The 18,319-nt window shown below is 35.7% G+C and overlaps 1 protein-coding gene across 3 annotated transcripts in view; it reads left to right on the top strand.

Annotated features, from left to right (window-relative positions):
- The window catches only part of TES (testin LIM domain protein), an 86,566-nt gene extending 68,604 nt beyond the window's left edge, over positions 1 to 17,962 (top strand). For all 3 annotated transcript variants that reach the window (XM_077114785.1, XM_077114767.1, XM_077114808.1), the window contains exons 3-7: positions 10,052 to 10,304; positions 11,201 to 11,536; positions 12,656 to 12,871; positions 13,278 to 13,436; positions 17,688 to 17,962. In XM_077114785.1, the coding sequence (XP_076970900.1) occupies positions 10,052 to 10,304; positions 11,201 to 11,536; positions 12,656 to 12,871; positions 13,278 to 13,436; positions 17,688 to 17,876 (1,153 nt within the window). In that variant the 3' untranslated portion in view covers positions 17,877 to 17,962. The remainder of the gene's footprint in view (positions 1 to 10,051; positions 10,305 to 11,200; positions 11,537 to 12,655; positions 12,872 to 13,277; positions 13,437 to 17,687) is intronic.
- Positions 17,963 to 18,319: the final 357 nt, after the last annotated feature.

The raw sequence follows: 18,319 nt of genomic DNA on the forward strand, positions 1-18,319 counted from the left end.
GCCTATCGGCCCAAAATCTGTCTCCCCAACTGTAGTAATTCTTATAGTTTTATTAAAGAAAAAGATGGGCAGGGTTTAGGACAGTGGCCCCAGATGTGGTAATTAGAGGTGATCTAATTATTGTGCATGTGCAGATTGATAACATGTAGTCACAGAACGTGTGTCAGAAAATGGTGGCGTGAGGTATAGGTGACTTGTCGGTTAAAGTCTAAGCAACTGCGCGTGTTACTTGGGCCTGTTTTGGTTAGATCCAGCTCCCTTATGTAGATGACTTTTCACTTGGAGTGAATTAGTTCTGGGCTGACCCAAGACCCTTCATTAATAAACATTAGGGGCTGTCTTTAGTGATTACAGGACTCTAAAGTTGAAAACCTGGATAAATGGGTACAAATGATGAGTCACAAGGTTTTTACAATCATAGGGGCGGAAAAAAAGAGCTGTACAATGATTATCAGAAATCAAGGCAGCTGGATTACAATTCAGAAATTTTGGATATTTCCCTCTACTCCACTATACCAGAAAGCAAAAAAGAATATCTATGTAACGATTCAGCAATCAAAATTATCCCTTAAATCCTGATTTCTCGGTTAACAGTAGTTTAATTTACTCATTGTCCTTCAGATTCAGAATACTGAATATACCTCTTTTCTGAGTGGCAGATAAATGTGTGGTATCTTCCAAGACTGTTCATTAATTAAATTTTACTCTTTTCTTAAAAAATGGAAATTTTTCATCTCTATATTTGCAACAATAAATATGAATGATGAATTGAGCACCTATGTTCTAATTATCAGAAAATGAAGTTGAATTTAGGTCTCTCTAAAATTTTTGGCTATAACTTTATAAATATTTGAAACCTGTTCTTATGAAGAACATAAATGTTCTTACAAGGTGGCTCTCATCCTTAATGATAGTTCACAATTCTGTTCGGAGTTATAATTGGCATATTAGAAGAAAAAAATAATTGACTCAATGTTAGGACGGTGGCTGCATTCTTGGAGTGAATCTCATTTGAGAACCATATCTGTATTATTGATTTTCATAGAAAATTGTCTAGAATAAAAAAAAATTTATTAGTTCTTACAGAAGTGTGCAATAAAAGTTAAAGGAAAATATAAATGGAGAAAATTTAAGATATTAGACCCTTTTAAAAGTAGTTTTTTTCTTTTTTTTTTAAAGGTAGTTTATTTAATAAGTTTTAATAAACAAAGACAGTTGTAAGTAGTGAAGGCAACAGAAACCTTGGTCCTCCCAGAAATGATGATACGTACTTTAATTTGGTTTTAGGGTGATAACATTTTCCAGGGAATGGTTTATTTAAACGACTTTAATAGTTCTTCCTTTGTGCTACCTTTTCAAGGGACATAGCAGTTAGTAATATGTCTGTCGTGTTTTAGAAAGTTAAAGTTACTAAACACAAAATACTTTTCATGGATTAGAATATTTCAGTTCTTAATGTGGATACTGCTTTCTATTGTATGCCGGTGCTGCTCTGCACAGGGCTGCACTGCCCTCTACTGGAATAGTTTTCATTTTTAACTTCTAAGGTAAAATCCTTTTTCGTTTTGGTATACATTGCCAAAAATTCATTATAATATAAGAATCTGTTAAGAACCATAAAGACGAGGGCTTTGAACATGGCTTCCAATCTAGATTTGGTTTACAGTCTGTCCAGGTAGTATCTCTTAGTAGTTCTATCTTCTCCCTGCATGAGTCTAGACGTTGTCACTTACTTTGAATTCTTGATCATTCCTGACTGCTTTACCCCAACTGAAAAGCTTGAGGCAGGTATCTTTGACCTCAAGATGAAGCTATTTTTCAGTGCAGTCTTCGAAGAAGAATAGTCCAGACTAGTTGTCCTGATTATAACAAAGATTCTAGACCACAGAACTGCTCTGGTTGAAGTGGGCATGGGCCAGAGGGTCCTACCCGCTTAGCCTCCCCTCATCTTCATGGCAACCCTTGATTTCTGGGACCCTTAGGGATTCAAGGGGCACAATGGGAAAACCAGAACTAAACTGTTCTGCAACTCTTTACCAATCTGGCCTTCCACATAGCCATGAAAATTGGTCTTTCAAAAATGAATAGTTTTTAAAAACAGAGAAGTATTATATTCTTCCCAACAGCTTAAGAACCTCAGAGTTTTCCCATTGGTCTTAATTCTTTAGGCGAAGTCTTTGGCTTATTATGTTAGACTTCAACATCTTTTCCAGCTTCATCTCCCACTTCCCTTCTAAGCACTTTGTTTTCCAACTACTAGATAAACCTAAATTGACTTTTCTGAAATTTCGATGTTTGATTGCATGTTTCCTTTACCTGGAAAGGCCCTGTATCCCATTACCAGGAAACAAAAAGTCCTATCAATTCTGCCTTAGCTCGATCATTACTCTGAGAACATTCCCAAGTGGAGTTAAGGATCATTTTCCCCTTAGCACTTTGTACACCTGTTACTACATTTTCCAGGGTTTAGCAATCAGGGCCCTATCAGTAAAAAGCATACTCAGAACAAGTAATTTGAGGAGAATGGTAAAGCATGGGTAGCGTTCAGGAAAAACATCAAGTGGTGGACCAGAGGACATGTGGAAAAGAGGTTAGCACCCCTAGATCTGAAGGAACAAGAAAGCAGTTAGGAGAGGGCAGCCTAAAAGAAGCTAAGGATGCATTAGAGGGAGATGACCTGGTAGAGAGGAAGTCAGGGAATAAATTACCTGAAGCTCGCTTTACATCATCTCTCTGATCACCCACTGGTGTTCCCCAGTGCCAGGGACGAGAGAGCCTACTGGTGCAGTCCCTAAGGTTCAGCTCCCTCAGGTTTACAGCAGGGCACTGAAGGGTGGAAAGTGGATCGGGAGAAGTGAGTGGAAGAATTCTAGCAGGCAAAACTGCCTGTTAGGTGTGTCACAACACTTGTAAAAAGCTAAACATGAATTCTTAGACTTATGGAAGTTTAGAATAGGTCTTGTAAGTTTGCTAGTCAAACCTCACTTTACATATCAACTGAAACTTACGGAAGTCAGAATGTCTTGTTTGAGCCCATATTATGAGTTTTTAATAGATATAATTCGCGAATACTTTCTATGTGTCACACATCAATAAGCACTTACACTAGTTTTCTGTCATTGTATAACAAATTATCACAAACTGCAGTTTAAAACAATATCTGTTTGCTCGCTCAATACCCGTTTACTCTGTAGGTCAGAAGTCTGGGTGCACTGGATTCGCTGCTTAGGGTCTCAAAAGCCTAAAATCAAGGTATCAACGGGGCTCGGCTCTTTTCTGGAAACTCTAGGGAAGAATCTGCTTTCACACTCATTCCCACTGTTGGTAGTATTAAGTTTTTAGCACTGAGGTCTTGTTTGCCATATAAAGAGACTCATTGAGTGATTTCAGGGACAAAGGTCATGGGGCCATCTTAAAATTCTGCCCACTGCAGCATTGTATAATCTACACAATACCCTTTGAGATAGTTGGTAAGTAATATTACCATTTTGTGTATGAGAAATCAGTAACTTAGGAAAGTTAAATAACTTAACAAAGTTGTAGACAATACATAGCAGGGCTGGAATTTGAACCCAAAGCTTGCCAAAACCGTCCCTATTACCACCTTTCTATGTGATAGAACAGAAGCTAGAATCCATGTTTACACTCTCATGATCAGAGTATTTTGAATTGCACTAGGCTGTCTTCTCAAAAAGTATGATGTTTTTGTGGCAGAGATGACTTTTTGAGAACAATGGGAATGGGGTCCTCTAATTGGGAGCAGTCCCCTTCTTCAAGGTGCCAGTGATTGTAAGGCTAGAGGAAAATAAAAGGTTGACATTGCCTGGTACCTAAAAAATAAGAACTGCTCTGTACTGAGCATACTTTTTTTTTTTTAGCATGAGTGGACACCAGGAATCGAACCCGGGTCTCCGCATGGCAGATGAGAATTCTGCACTTAGCCACCATCACACTGCCCTACTGGGCATACTTTTAAGTAATATTTAGGGATGATAAATAATTATGCAACTCAAAACACACACCTAAGTCTCAAGGAGTTTATAACCAATTATTTCCTATTAAAGAAAGGGTAATATCAACTGGAACCACAGATCATATTCATATAAATAATAGAATTATTTCTTTTTCTTATCATTATTAAATACTTCCAATATGGCAGTTGCATTTTACAAGAAAAGTATTCTTTGAATATAACTTAAATCTTCACAGAGAATTTTTAATTGGTTTGGAACTGGCTGAAAACTAAAAATTCCCCACCATAAATGGATTAAATCTTGTGTTGACTTCTATAACAGACACCCACATTTAAGTCCATATATGTATATCCCTGTTATAAAAGGGCAGCTTACAACCCTTTAAAATTATGGTTTGTAGCAATGCCATGGCCATGCCTTTAAATCACTATGAATGCTGGCAACATGTCAGAGCTCTCCAGTTGCTACTACTTGCCTTGGAAAAATAACAATTTTCACAAATAGTGATACAAAAAAGTTGTTTTATGGTAGCACTCAGTATCATTGCTTGAGAGTTTTCAGTTTGAAACTATAGATCCAAGTATTTTTCCACTGAGGCAATACTTTTGGTAAATTTTGGTACAATTCTTTCTTGGATTGAACCCCCACAAACTGTGAAGTTATAATGTAAAATATTGCAATACAATTTTGTCATGTATTCATGTTTGTGTACATGTGTTCATAGTGATAAACTGTTTTTTGTACAAATAACCTTTTAGAAAATCTCTCATATTCAAGTCTTGTGAGATACAGAAGTGATAAAATGTTGGGGAAGCTATTTGTACTGTAGCACCTAGCCTCCTTCCCCCCCTACACTTTGGCATTTTCCAGTCTACCTTTGCATCTTCTAAAAAAATCATAAAATTAACTAATTTGATTCCCAGATTCCCTTCCTGCTTCTTTTCACCCCATATAACTTTCATTAACATACCATGGAGAGTTTGAGAACTGCTCTTTAAGTCAGTTTAAAAGATTTAGAGATTTGGCATTGTGTTAAATGTGGGAACTGATCAATATACTCTTAAATATTGCTATCAAATTAGTGTGGTTCAAATAAATTTATAATTAATATATCAAAAAGTTATTTATGAATCATCTGAGGAAACATTAATATATACATGCTACAAATATAGCCCCTAGCCAGTGGGTACTCTGCTCACCCAGCCCGTTTTTTTATTTCTTAGGTTGATACAGGGACACTTCTATTTTTAAGTCCTTCATTTTTTGGAATCTGGGTTATTTTAGGCTGAAATGAAATATGCCTTAGATGTTCCATGCATTCTCAGGCTCTTTCTTAGATACCAAGATAACAGTATTCTTTTCTTCCCCAATTCCTCAACAAGTTTTTCCTTTTAATATACATTTTTAAATTTCTTCCAAATGCCTTTATTTTAAATGTCCTTAAAATGCATTTCTAAAAATAAGTTGTTTCCCATTTAAATATGGGAGATTAAGATATAAAACACTTCAACCACAACTCCAAGAGAAGGATTAGAAATTTATTTTAAAATTAGGAAAGTGCTAAATAGCAGAGATTTCTATAAATGGCAGCTATCTCCAGAACGAATAACTCTTAGCACCTGGTCCTGATTTGGTAAGATTCTTCCTTGCATAGTGGAATGTAGCTGTCCCTTTTATATTATAGAAATGAAACAGCACTGAGGGATCTGGAAGGTATGTGGTCATTTCAGTTGCTTTAGTGATGACAGCTGTAGCTATTCTACCTATCTTGAATCACATTCTTGCTAAGTGCTTGATTACCACAATTCATGTTGGGTCGAAGATGCAGATGAGACTAATAATATATTTGTGATTTTAAAAAGTATGATGAATTGATTATAGGTTTTCCTAAATTAGAAAACTGATAATACAGCGTAGTATGACTTCAGTTATTTCTTTTTCCCTTACCACTGCCGCTATTGGGATATTGAATAATAAAGGTATGTTGGGTGGTGGGAGGAGTAGGTAGAGAAAACAGTAATTTCCTCAAGTTCTGCATCTTTCCAAGAATGACCAAGAGAAATAATCTGTATAACTGTGCTACAGCTTGCCATGGTTCATGTTTTAGAAAACAGCAACTTTATTTCACTTACTGTATCTTTTAATGTTTATTTTTCAAATTCTAAAATTTGACCCTCCCTAACGTGTGGTGTACATGTTGTACTAATGTAGAATTGGATAATAAACGTTTCCAAAGGAATTCCAGTATTCATCACATATCCTTGTAATATCATTACTTCATTCTTTAGTCATACCTTTTGCTAAGTATTACTAGGGTGCATGACATAGTTCACAGGCATATAAGGATAAAATAATTTAGATATTGTATTAAGAATTAAACTCCCACCCTCTTTTTCCTCCTTAGAGGAAATACGTTATATACTTGATCTAACAGCAAGGTGATGGTTTTGTACATAGTGGGATTTTGTTTTTGTTAACTTAAGAACAAGAATAAAGTGCAGGCACCAGTGGCTCAGTGGCAGAGTTCTTACCTGCCATTCCTGAGACCTGGATTTGACTCCTGGTGCCTGCCCATGCGAAAAAAAAAAAGAACAAGAATAAAAATATGCTCCTTTCCACTAGATGGGGGTACGAGATAACCAACTGTAAGACTTTTATAGTTGAACTAGAAGATGCTTCAGCAAATTCTTACTAAATAAAGATTTCTGACCAATTTGTGCACAAGAAAAGTAGTTTGGCTGGTGCTCCTCTTCCCTCACCTAGGGCTATATAGGTCAGATCTACTATTTCCAATTTCCATGCCCTACCTTAAGAAAACCCAGAACATAAAAATTGCTACTTCTTTAATACTTTCTTATTTGACAAAGGGATTCTTTTTTTTTTTTTTGGCATGTGCAGGCCCCGGGAATTGATCTCTGGTCTCTGGCATGGCAGTTAAGAATTCTGCCACTGAGTCACTGTTGCACAGCCTCAAAGGGATTCATTTTTGAGTTTTTGCTTTTGTTGTTTTTAAGAGGTAGAACTAATTTACACTCTGACCAGCCATTTGAAAGAATTCCTTTTGCTCTACTTTCATATTAGTATTTAATATTGTCTGTTTCTTTGCCTCTCTGGTGGTTTTAAATATCATCTCATTGTGGTTTTAATTTCTTATTCTCTGACTACAGTTGTGACTAAGGATCTTTTCTTATGATTTTGGCCATGTGTGTTTTCTTTATTTTTCTATTAAGTTTATTTCTGTATTATTTCTTTATATTTGCTAAATACTTTATGCTGTGTACTTCTTTGATACTTTATGTTTTTGCAGATGTATTTTCTAAGTTGGTGGCTTGCTTTTCACTTTTTTTATGATGATTGTTAATGAGTAGAAGGCCTTGTTTTTGTTTTTCTTTTATTGATTTTGAATTTTATATTTAATTTATAGGCTGTTTCAATATTAGAAGGTTATTAAGATATTCTCTTACATAGATTTGCCTTTCACATTTAGGTCATTTTTAAAACCATAGATAATTGATTTTTGCGAACATTGAGAGGCTTCAGTGTCATTCATGCCTTTACTTTTCATACATGTGTGAGTATAGCCATTTCTGTACTCTGTTCCTGTAGTCTGGATATACCTTTTCCAAAGAGTCTTTTTACTGTGGTTTTGTAATAATTGTTGATTTGTATAGGACAAGTCCTACCATTTTTGCTGTTTTTCAGATGTGCCAGTTCTAATCTTGGCCCTGTGATGTTCAATAAATATCTAGTTCAAAATATATTTTTAAAAATTTCTCTTCAGTCTTCTTTTTTGACCCATAGATTATTTAGTAGTATATTGTTTAATTTCTAAATATTTTTGGATTTTCCAGCTATCTTTATTTTATTGATTTCTAGTTTAAACCCGTCACGGTCTAAGAACTTGCATTATAAAATTTCTATTCTTTTAAATTTGTTAAGATATGTTTTATGGCCCACAATACTGCCTATCCTGGTGAACATTCGATGACAGTTTGAAAGGAATGTGTATTTTGCTGTTGTTGGATAGAGTATTCTATAAATATCGATTAGAACAAGCTGATTGATAATGTGATTCAGGTCATTTATAGCCTGACTGTATATTCTGCCTACTGGATCTCTCAATTGCTGACAGAGGTGTGTTGAAGTCTCAGGTATTTTGAAACTTTGTTGGTAGGTAGATATATATATAGATAGATAGATAGATAGATAGATGTATATCTGTATATATATATCTACATATATATAGATATATATATGTTTGATATTTTTTTATGTCTTCTTGGAGAATATACCCGATTATCATTATGTAATGCCCCCTTTGTCCCTGTTAATTTTCTTTGTTCTAAAGTCTGCTTTGTTTACGATTAATATAGCTTTTCCAGCTTTCTTTTGATTAGCGTTAATATGGTACCTTTCTGTCTCTTTTTATTTTTATGAACTATCTCAGTCTTTATATTTAAAGTTTATTTCTTCCTGATCTATTCTTCAGTATATAGTTGGGTCTCATTTTTTTTATCCTCTTTGACAATCTGTCCTTTGATTGGTATATTTAGGCCGAATTAAATTTAGAGTAATTATTGATATAGTTGGACTAATAATACCATGTTTGTAACTGTTTTCTATTTGTTGCAATTCTTCCTTGCTGCTTCTTTTTTTACTCACTCTTTTCTGCCTTCTCTGGTTTTAATTGAATATTTCATATGACTTCTTTAATCTCCTTCATATCAATTATACTTCTTTTAAAGAAAACTTACTCCTTACCCTAGATTTTACAATATACATTTTTAACTAATTTAAGTCCACCTTCAAATAACATTATATACTTCCCACTTAGTGTAGGTACCTTACAACAGGATGTTTCCAAATCTTCCCTCTATCCCTTATGTCATCAAGTGTCATTTGTTTCACTGATGTTTATTATAATCGTCCTGTATGCTGTTACTGTTTTTGCTTTAAACAAGTAATTATTTTTAGATCAATTAAGAATAAGGAGAACAATATTTCATTTGCCCTTTATTTGGTCCTTCTCTGATATTATTCCTCTCTTTATGTAGATCCAGATTTCTGAGCTATATCATTTTCCTTTTGCCTAAATAATTTGCTTCATCATGTCTGTAGGGAAGGTCTGCTGGAGATGAATTCCCTAAGTTGTTACATATCCAGGAAAGCTATTATTTATCCTTTAATTTTGCTGGATATAGAATTTTAGGTTGATGGGTTTTTTTCAGCCCTTTAAATATTTTACTTCATTCTCCATGTTGTCTGCTGTAACTCTTATCTTTGTTTCTTGGTAAGTAAGGTATTTTCCCCCCTATTTTTATTCAAGAGTTTCTCTTTGTTCAATAAATATCTTAAAAGCCCACTTGAGGAAGGACTCAGAAAAGTTGTTGAGATTTTGATTGACAGAACATTGTATCTATAGGTCAGTTCAAGGTAAATTAGCATGTTTATAATATTGAGCCTTCCTCCTTGTTATATAAGGAGGAGGGTAAGGGAGGGGGAACGAAAGGAAGGAAAGAAGAAAAGGAAGGGAGGAAAGAAAAGAATAGAGGAAAGGAGAATGAGGGGGAAATGGGAAAAGGAAAGGACAGAAAAAGAAATGAGAAAGGCTATAAACCTAAATCTGGGATTATATCCCTTAATGGGAAAAGCTTATACCCCTCTCCCTATCCCTCACTTATAAAAACAAATATCAGGTAATAGCTATGAAAAGTTTTCACTAAATATGGAAGCTTCCCTATGATACTTCGTTTTTGTTGCTGTCTGTGGGTTTCTGGTGGGAGAATAGGGAGGGTCAGGTTGAATTACCCTCAGACATTTTCCTTGATCATGCACTTTTTAATCACACTCTACCTTTTTCAAAATTTTATAAACTGTACATTTTTATGTTTTTTTGGTTAAATTTATGAATAGCTACTTAGTATACCCCAAAAGACTAACCTTTAATACCGTTTGTGATGTTGAACATGCATAAAAGTATTTTATTAACTAAAAGAAAAAGAACAGTCTTAATTATTACTTAGGTAGCATTAATCATTACCCATCTCCAAATCATTTGCTTATCTTCAAAATTATAGAAAAATATGTCGTAACTGCAAGTGTGGCCAAGAAGAGCATGATGTCCTCCTGAGCAGTGAAGAGGATCGTAAAGTGGGGAAGCTTTTTGAAGATACCAAATATACCACCCTGATTGCAAAGCTGAAATCAGATGGAATTCCCATGTATAAACGCAATGTTATGATACTGACCAATCCAGTTCCTGCCAAGAAGAATATCTCCATCAACACTGTTACCTATGAATGGGCTCCTCCTGTGCAGAATCAGGCATTGGTAAGTAATAAGGGGGAGGGGAGGCCCTTTATTAAAGTTCCTAGACTATTTAGGGCATCTGCTTTAGTGAGCTAACCACCCTCACATATACCCCAGATCTGTGATTTTTTTTCTGGGGTTCTTATTACTCTGATTTCCAACTCCTATTGCAGCCTGTGAAAGTAAGAGTAAGGAGCTCATAGAATTTTTCTAACTACCTAGATGAGTCAAGCACTTTGAGGGTGTGGTCTGATGATAATTAGATGAAAAGCAGGTGTTTTTTATAAATCTGATGACTCTTCTAGCTTACTTTAGAGAAAATTTCTCTTGAGAAGAAGTGGAGAATGTCTAAAGAATACAATTTCTGCCATTGTTTACAAGTATAATAATGTTCGGCATCGTATTTCTTTTACAATATCAGGCAAAAAGTGCAATTTTGTGTCGGACTCCTCACTGTTATAACAGCTACATGGGACATTTGGGAGTCTTTTAACAAGGTCTTTAAGTTATTAAATTGAATCTTGTGATCACAAATGTTTTAGTATTTTTTTTTAGCATTGCTTTTTATAATGCTGAAAATGCTGCTCATTTGCAAGGTCATTCTAAACTTGCATACCTAAAAATTTGTGTTCTCTTGCAGTTGTACATTTGCATATTTAGAACAAGTAAACAGTAAATCTTTTTAAAAACTGAAAAGAAGCTTTAATTTCAAGAAGAATGTATTCATTGTTACTGAATCAGATCCATTTATTGTGTCAATTTTAACATCTTAAGATACATTACGAAAATTAATTGTTACTAATGGGTAAAACAGACTTCTTTGTTATATAACTTGGTTCTGATGTGTGTTACAAAACATTGCACTGTCTGAAGGCCAAGCCATCTCCGGATTTAACACTGGTCTCCTGGTGGTCTAGGCCAGGCAGTATATGCAGATGCTGCCCAAGGAGAAGCAGCCAGTGGCAGGCTCAGAGGGTGCTCAGTACCGGAAGAAGCAGCTGGCAAAGCAGCTCCCGGAGCATGATCAGGACCCTTCGAAGTGCCATGAATTGTCCCCCAGAGAGGTGAAGGAGATGGAGCAGTTCGTGAAGAAGTACAAGAATGAGGCTTTGGGAGTAGGAGATGTCAAACTTCCCTCTGAGATGGATACTCCAGCCCCCAGCAGAATCTGTATCCCTGGTGGGGATAGAAGCACCACAGCAGCAGTGGGGGCCGTGGAAGACAAATCTGCTGAGCCAAAAAAATCTCAGTATGTAAGTAGAGGGTTGCATTCTTGGCCTAATCTGTGTATTTTATAGATTCCTTTCCTTTCTTTGGACCTTTTTTTGGGTCATTACTCTATTTCCTGTAGGGAATGGGTGAGGAAGATAAATTTAATTAAAATTCAGCTTAGGGGGCGGGCCGCGGTGGCTCAGCGGGCAAAGTGCTTGCCTGCCATGCCGGAGGACCTCGGTTCGATTCCCGGCCCCAGCCCATGTAAAAAACAAACAAACAAACAAACAAAATACAATAAAACAAGAAAATGTTTAAAGATGTTTCCCTTTCTTCCTCCCTTCCTTCCTTCCTTCTCTCTGTCTTTCCTTCCCTTCCTCCCTCTTAAAAAAAAAAAAAAAAAAAAAAAAAAAATTCAGCTTAGGCTTGTTTTAGGGAATCATCACATTTGAAATTTTTCTCTTAAGCCAAGTTTTCTCATTTTTTTGCCAAGACTGTGAGTTTTATGTATACACAGTAGTTGGCATTGGCATCATGTTGGAATATAGCACACTAATCTAGACTCCATTTGTTAAGGACAATTTTGTCAATTGTTTATTTCTTCTCATAAATTACATTAATTCAGTTTTGCTTGTGAGAAAGTGCTTAAAATTCAAATAAATGTGTATGGGTAGTCAATCATTTTTTAAAAAAAGGTCTCTACTAGAAAGGGAAATATAGTTGAATTTTTTTTCTATGGTTTGAAGGTATAAGACAAGTGTGAAAGATGAAAAAAATATAACTACTAACCTTATTATAACATAGTACTGATATATCCAGTAGTACTAACATTTCAACCAATAAGCCCTAGTCCTGTAAAAATAGGTAATCATTTTTGAGGGCATACTTTAAAATGAGGTGAAAATTACTGTTAGCCTTTTCCATAAGTGACATTAATTCAGGAAGCAATTCTTTATTCTACATCAGGTGCGTGAATGAGGTTTGAACAGTCCCGAGATTCAGTTCTGCAGGAATATTAACACTGTATTGTCTTCATAGACAAATTGCTAATTTTGGTAGAAATTATTTCTCTTGAAAATATTTTGCCTGCATTCCTACTAAAGCTGATGATTAGAAATGCCAGTTATGTGATGACATATTTGGGATGACTCCTCTTTCAGTCCTGCTACGGCTGTAAACTGAGCATGAAGGAAGGTGACCCAGCCGTCTATGCCGAGAGGGCCAGCTACGATAAACTGTGGCACCCAGCTTGTTTCATCTGCAGCACCTGCTCTGAACTTCTGGTTGACATGATTTATTTCTGGAAGAATGAGAAGCTATACTGTGGCAGACATTACTGTGACAGTGAGAAACCCCGATGTGCTGGCTGTGATGAGGTGTGTTCTCTGGGGCCACCCACGTGCAAGCTTCTTTATCCCTATATGGTCCCCTTACCTCCATAACCAGGCCACCCTTAGAAAGAAGGAAGTATGATTGACCAAACATCAGTTGCTTATATATGTCCAAAGACATTTAATGAAAGTAACTTTTCATTCATTTTGAGTGCCTGTGTTAATTGTGTTGACTAATGAAAAATTGCCCAGGAATACAAAAGGTTGATTTATATTGCATTCAGTGATTACCTAAGTTGGAGCCTTAGGTTATCATTTTTAAACTTGAAAATGCAAGAAAATTAATTAGATATATTTATGGATAAAAATCCCTTTATTACCTGTGGCACCTAGTTTTGTCATTATAGCTACAAGAAAAATGTGGTTCATCTTATTTTTGCCCTCTCCCTAGCTGATATTCAGCAATGAATACACCCAGGCCGAAAACCAAAATTGGCATCTGAAACACTTCTGCTGCTTTGACTGTGACAACATCCTAGCTGGGGAAATATACGTGATGGTCACTGACAAGCCCGTGTGCAAGCCCTGCTATGTGAAGAACCATGCTGTGGTGAGAAGCTGTCCAGTGATTCGGTTGTCTCGATCTCATGACTTCAGTTTATACCTCTACTAAGGCATCTTGTAGAAGGGAAACAGCACTATCTTATAGGAAGCATGTGATACCAGCCATAGGTTGTTAAAAGTCCAGGCAATTCAGAAACAATACATGCAATGATTAGGCACTACCGCAAGACTTCTACCTGTGCAGTTCACACTATAGATAAGTGACTTTGATAATGAAACCCCAATTTTAAAAATGTATGTAGTGGGAATAAGATTAATTGATTCGTTCTCTTGAGTACAGGTTATAGTCCCTTTATATGTATATATATATATATATATATTTTTTTTTTTTTCTACTTTGCATGGGCAGGCACTGGGAATCAAATCCGTGTCTCCGGCATGGCAGGCGAGAATTCTCTATTCCCTTTAAATAAAGGCATCTAGGGGCTCTTCGTATCTTTAGCTCTATCTAAGCCTTCATGGTTTCTGTTCATGCTGCTGGACTACTCACTGGGACTTTGTTCTTTTGCTACCTGGAGATAGTGCAGTGCCTATTTCTTTAACCTTTATTGGATTGATTTATTGTAACAAAATTTGACCTGCTTATTTAAATTTATTTGAGTGGGCCAAACATTCAAGTCCTTAACACAAGAGAAGATTTTTTCCTTGGTTCTGCCCTGCTTACACAGAGCTGCTCTTGCATGCCGGCCAAGAGATAGGCAATTTAGATAAAGGGAAGGTAAAAGAAAAGTTGACCATGTATGGTAAGGCTTATAAGCCAGCGGTATTAAAATGATAGACTTTGGTTTCATTTTATGCAACAAAACAAGGTCCTCCTGAGCTATCAATTTGAGGGGACTTCTGACAAAGGAATAAACTTATGTCTTTATACAAATATGAGAGTCAAATATAATGGCACTAAAGTAGCATGTTTTGATGTTGGTTGCCAATTTTCAACCTTGCCCCTAGATATAATCAGTAATTTTCTCTCAACTCTGCCTCATCATGTGTATCAGATCTTCACAGATAGATACAACCTCTCTACTTCAGAACTTTATTCTTTGTCATTTGTATTATTGCGATAGACTCACATTTGGCTTCCTCACTTCCATCCTTTATCTTGCTCAAAAGCTATCTTCCATAGTGATGGAAAATGATTTTTCTAAGACACAAATTGGATCGTTAAGCCTATGCTTAATATATTGCAGTCCATTATCTTCAAAATACAGTCCAGATTCCCTACCTAGGATGCAAGACTTGTAATCTGCCCCCTTCTTGCCTCTAGCTGTTTGTACCAGTTATCCAACCTAAATCATATATTTCCACAATAAAAATTACCTGAATTTTCTAGTTACACCCTGTTCTTTGTCCTTTGCTAACAGTAATTCCTTTGTCCACTATGCCCTCACATTTTCTGATTTACCTGACTATGCCTACACATTCCTGTAGACTCAATTTAGGCTTAATTTTTTGCAGAATGTCTTTTCTGCTATCCTAGCCCAGAACTCTACCCCTTCTCTCTGACTAGACCCTGTGCCTCTCTGTTCCCATAGCACCGTGTGTGTGTAATTGTTAACATCATTCATCTGTCTTTTCCACTATACAGTAACCAGCTGGAGGATAGAACGTGCCTTTTTATTTTCATATCCTCAGTGCCTGCACTAGAAAATGTTTGAGTGGCTCATTTGTACTCCTTATAGTTCTCATTTCCTTTGGGGTCAACATGGACTCTCCTTGTACCTGGGGACAAGATGTTGAATAATCATGTGGCCTGATATATTACTTGGATAAAAATTCCTTCTATGAATATCCTTGGAACAGTTTCTCTACAGAACAGGGTTATCATAATGGATATTTTATAATAGGGTATGGGCTTTCCTCTTAAAGACTAAAATGCAAACTCCATGAGGCTTGGGATTTTTGTCTGCTTTGTTTTCTGCTAAATTCCCCAAACTAAAACATACTCAGTAAATATTTACAGAATAAAGGTTACCACAGTTGAAATTACTGGATTTAACTGTTATAAGCTCCTCTCCATTGCATTGTATCTAATCAGTGGAGGGGAATAGCCACATATATGATTAAGAGAATAAGAGAATAGCCAAACTATTTAGCTTTTTAATGTAGTATGATCTCTTTCAGAAGGATTACTTTCTCAGTAGGATATGCTATTGCCTTGGCCTGGTATTAAAACAAGTATATCTGTCCATTGCCTGCACAAACAGGCTATGGCAAAGTGAGCTACCAAGCAGCATTTAAATAATTAAAATTTTTGAATATTATCTTGTTCATAGCATGATCTTTTTAAATCTCTTAAAAGAAAGAAAAGAGAGAGAATACAAGTTAATTTTTAGGTCTGAAGTAAAGAACTCAATTTCAAAATAGAACATTTCTGAGAAAAAGTTAACTTGGAAGGAGGATAATGGAAAATGCACCAAGTTTTTCTCTGCATGGTCTCTGGAATTCCAGTTTCAAATGGCCACCTCCTGAATGCACATCTGTGAGATTCCACAGGACACTTGTGCCAAAGAGCTCTTCACAGCAAGTGTTACTAGCTATTTCATACTTTGTATACAAATAAAATAAGAGAAGTTGATGGAGATAAGAACTCTTTGAAATAATAGCGGGTTAAGAACGGAGGCAGTTCAAATGCCAGACAGAAAGCAGTGAAGCACCTCCTCTTCCTGCTGAGTTCTGCAGCCCCCAGGCCATAAAGTCTAAGATTTAGGAACAATTAAGGATGTGTAGCTCTCACCTAGGATCGGCTGTTGGGCTTTGGGATGAATGGTAACCATGTTGTTAATAAAGCAATTCTGTGAAACCATAAAACCTAAGTTCTCTATTCCATTCAGTGTGTTTAATAGTTATCTTTAATGAAATAATTTATTTAATTTGATGTATCATTGGGCGGTAATTTCTTCTTTAAAATTATAAATGAAATTTGTGTTTTTTAAAAGTACACTCATTTTTGCTGAATTCAGGAGTAGTGTATGTGATCATGTAAAGAAAATATCTTCCTCTCTTCCCAGGGGAGACTTGTGGATTATGCCACTAGAAGCTCTGTGCTTAGGAGAATATGCTCTTTGAAAATTTGGAGGGCATATTGCAGGCCTAAAATAGATATTTGTAACAGGGCCTCACTTTACTGCTTAAACCAGTTTAGTCTGAATAGCAGTTTTTTTTTAAGGTCTTTCCAAATGAGAAGGCTCAGGCTAAATGAGCTCCTCAGCGGCCACTCCCATCCCTCATCTCATTAATTCCTGGAATTCATACAATAAGAGATGGGGTGGGGAGCAGTGCTGAAGGGTATGTACTATCATCTAATATCTGGTTGGTTTCTTCACTTATGCAAAGAAGGTTAAGAATGAAAACTTTAGATAGTCACATTCATTCAGAACATGTACAAGCCAGAAGACATATGCACTTTCCAGTGTTTTGAAGGTCTCAAATTGGTTTGTTTTCTGCTATAATATAAAGGAATATTCATTTAATTTCTTCATATATATATATATATGTGAATATATATATTCAGCTAAGAAGAATGCGTATATATGTGTGTGTTTGTGTATATATGTATGTATACATTTATGTATAACATATTAACAGATAAACAGGGAATAGAATAGGAAATTTTAAGTATCAATGTTATATAAATGTTAGATTATACATAAATTGTGACTGATCTGATTGTTTCAGAACAGAAGCCAGTTAGCTACAAGTTATATTTTTAGTTGAAACTAATTATTCTCAGTCAGTATTTTTAATTGAATCCTTAACTACTTTGAACATGATTTTCATTTATCGCTGTCTAGAAATTAGTGGTGTTAATAATTTCGTATGTCAGAGATAAGACTGATAAAGTTACCACTTCAAAGCTTTAAGAAGTGAGGAAAAATAATTTTATAAACTTCTTTATAATTACTAATATCCAATCTAATATGTTAGACTCAAATGCATAATTTGGAACTCACTGTCAAGACTTTCCACATTGAACACCATAGGGATATCTAATAAGCGTCAACTCAGAAAGACGTAAGGAGCCTTCAGCTATCATTTCTCCCAGTGCTCAATATATCAACTTCATAAACAGTCGTTGGCCAAAATTGTTAACTAGAAGAGCATTCTCTGATAGATATTTTTGAGGTTGTCATTCTCAGTTTTATCATATGAGGAAACATTACGTTTGTTCTCATATGAAAATGTTACTGTCCTATGTGCTCCTCCATCCTCTTTTCTCATTTGTATTATTACTTAACAGATGTGTCAAGGATGCCACAATGCCATTGATCCAGAAGTGCAGCGGGTGACTTACAACAGTTTCAGCTGGCACGCGTCCACAGAGTGCTTTCTGTGCTCCTGCTGCAGCAAGTGTCTCATTGGGCAGAAGTTTATGCCAGTGGAAGGGATGGTTTTCTGTTCAGTGGAATGTAAGAAGATGATGTTGTAGGGAAGAGCTCCAAGCAATATTGAGTCATTGCTATCTTAAGTGGTCTGCTTTTTATTATTGTAAAATGCAATTTGAAAAGATAATAATAATAAAGGAAAAAAAAAAAAAAACTAAGGGAAACCAGGAGATTTTGTTCAGCATCTGCCTTTGCTGTTTTTCCTTATTTTTTTCATCTCAACTTTAAAAACCTGCTTTAAGCATTTGATTGAAAAGAAACGTTAAGAATGTTATCTTTCTTTTGCTCTCCAGATGTACAACCTTTGAGTTGGAAGCTTGGTTTTACATAATCTTCATATCCTACCCACCTTGTGCCAAACACAGTATATAAAAGCACTTAAAAGTTATTATAATGAATAGAAAGCTGAGCATTTCTACTTCTATGCTTTTTTCCCCTCATGTTTAAAATGAGAAGGAAATTAAGTTTGCCCTTGTGCCAAGATGCT

Source organism: Tamandua tetradactyla, chromosome 1, assembly GCF_023851605.1.
Source record: "Tamandua tetradactyla isolate mTamTet1 chromosome 1, mTamTet1.pri, whole genome shotgun sequence".
Classification (NCBI taxonomy): Eukaryota; Metazoa; Chordata; class Mammalia; order Pilosa; family Myrmecophagidae; genus Tamandua; species Tamandua tetradactyla.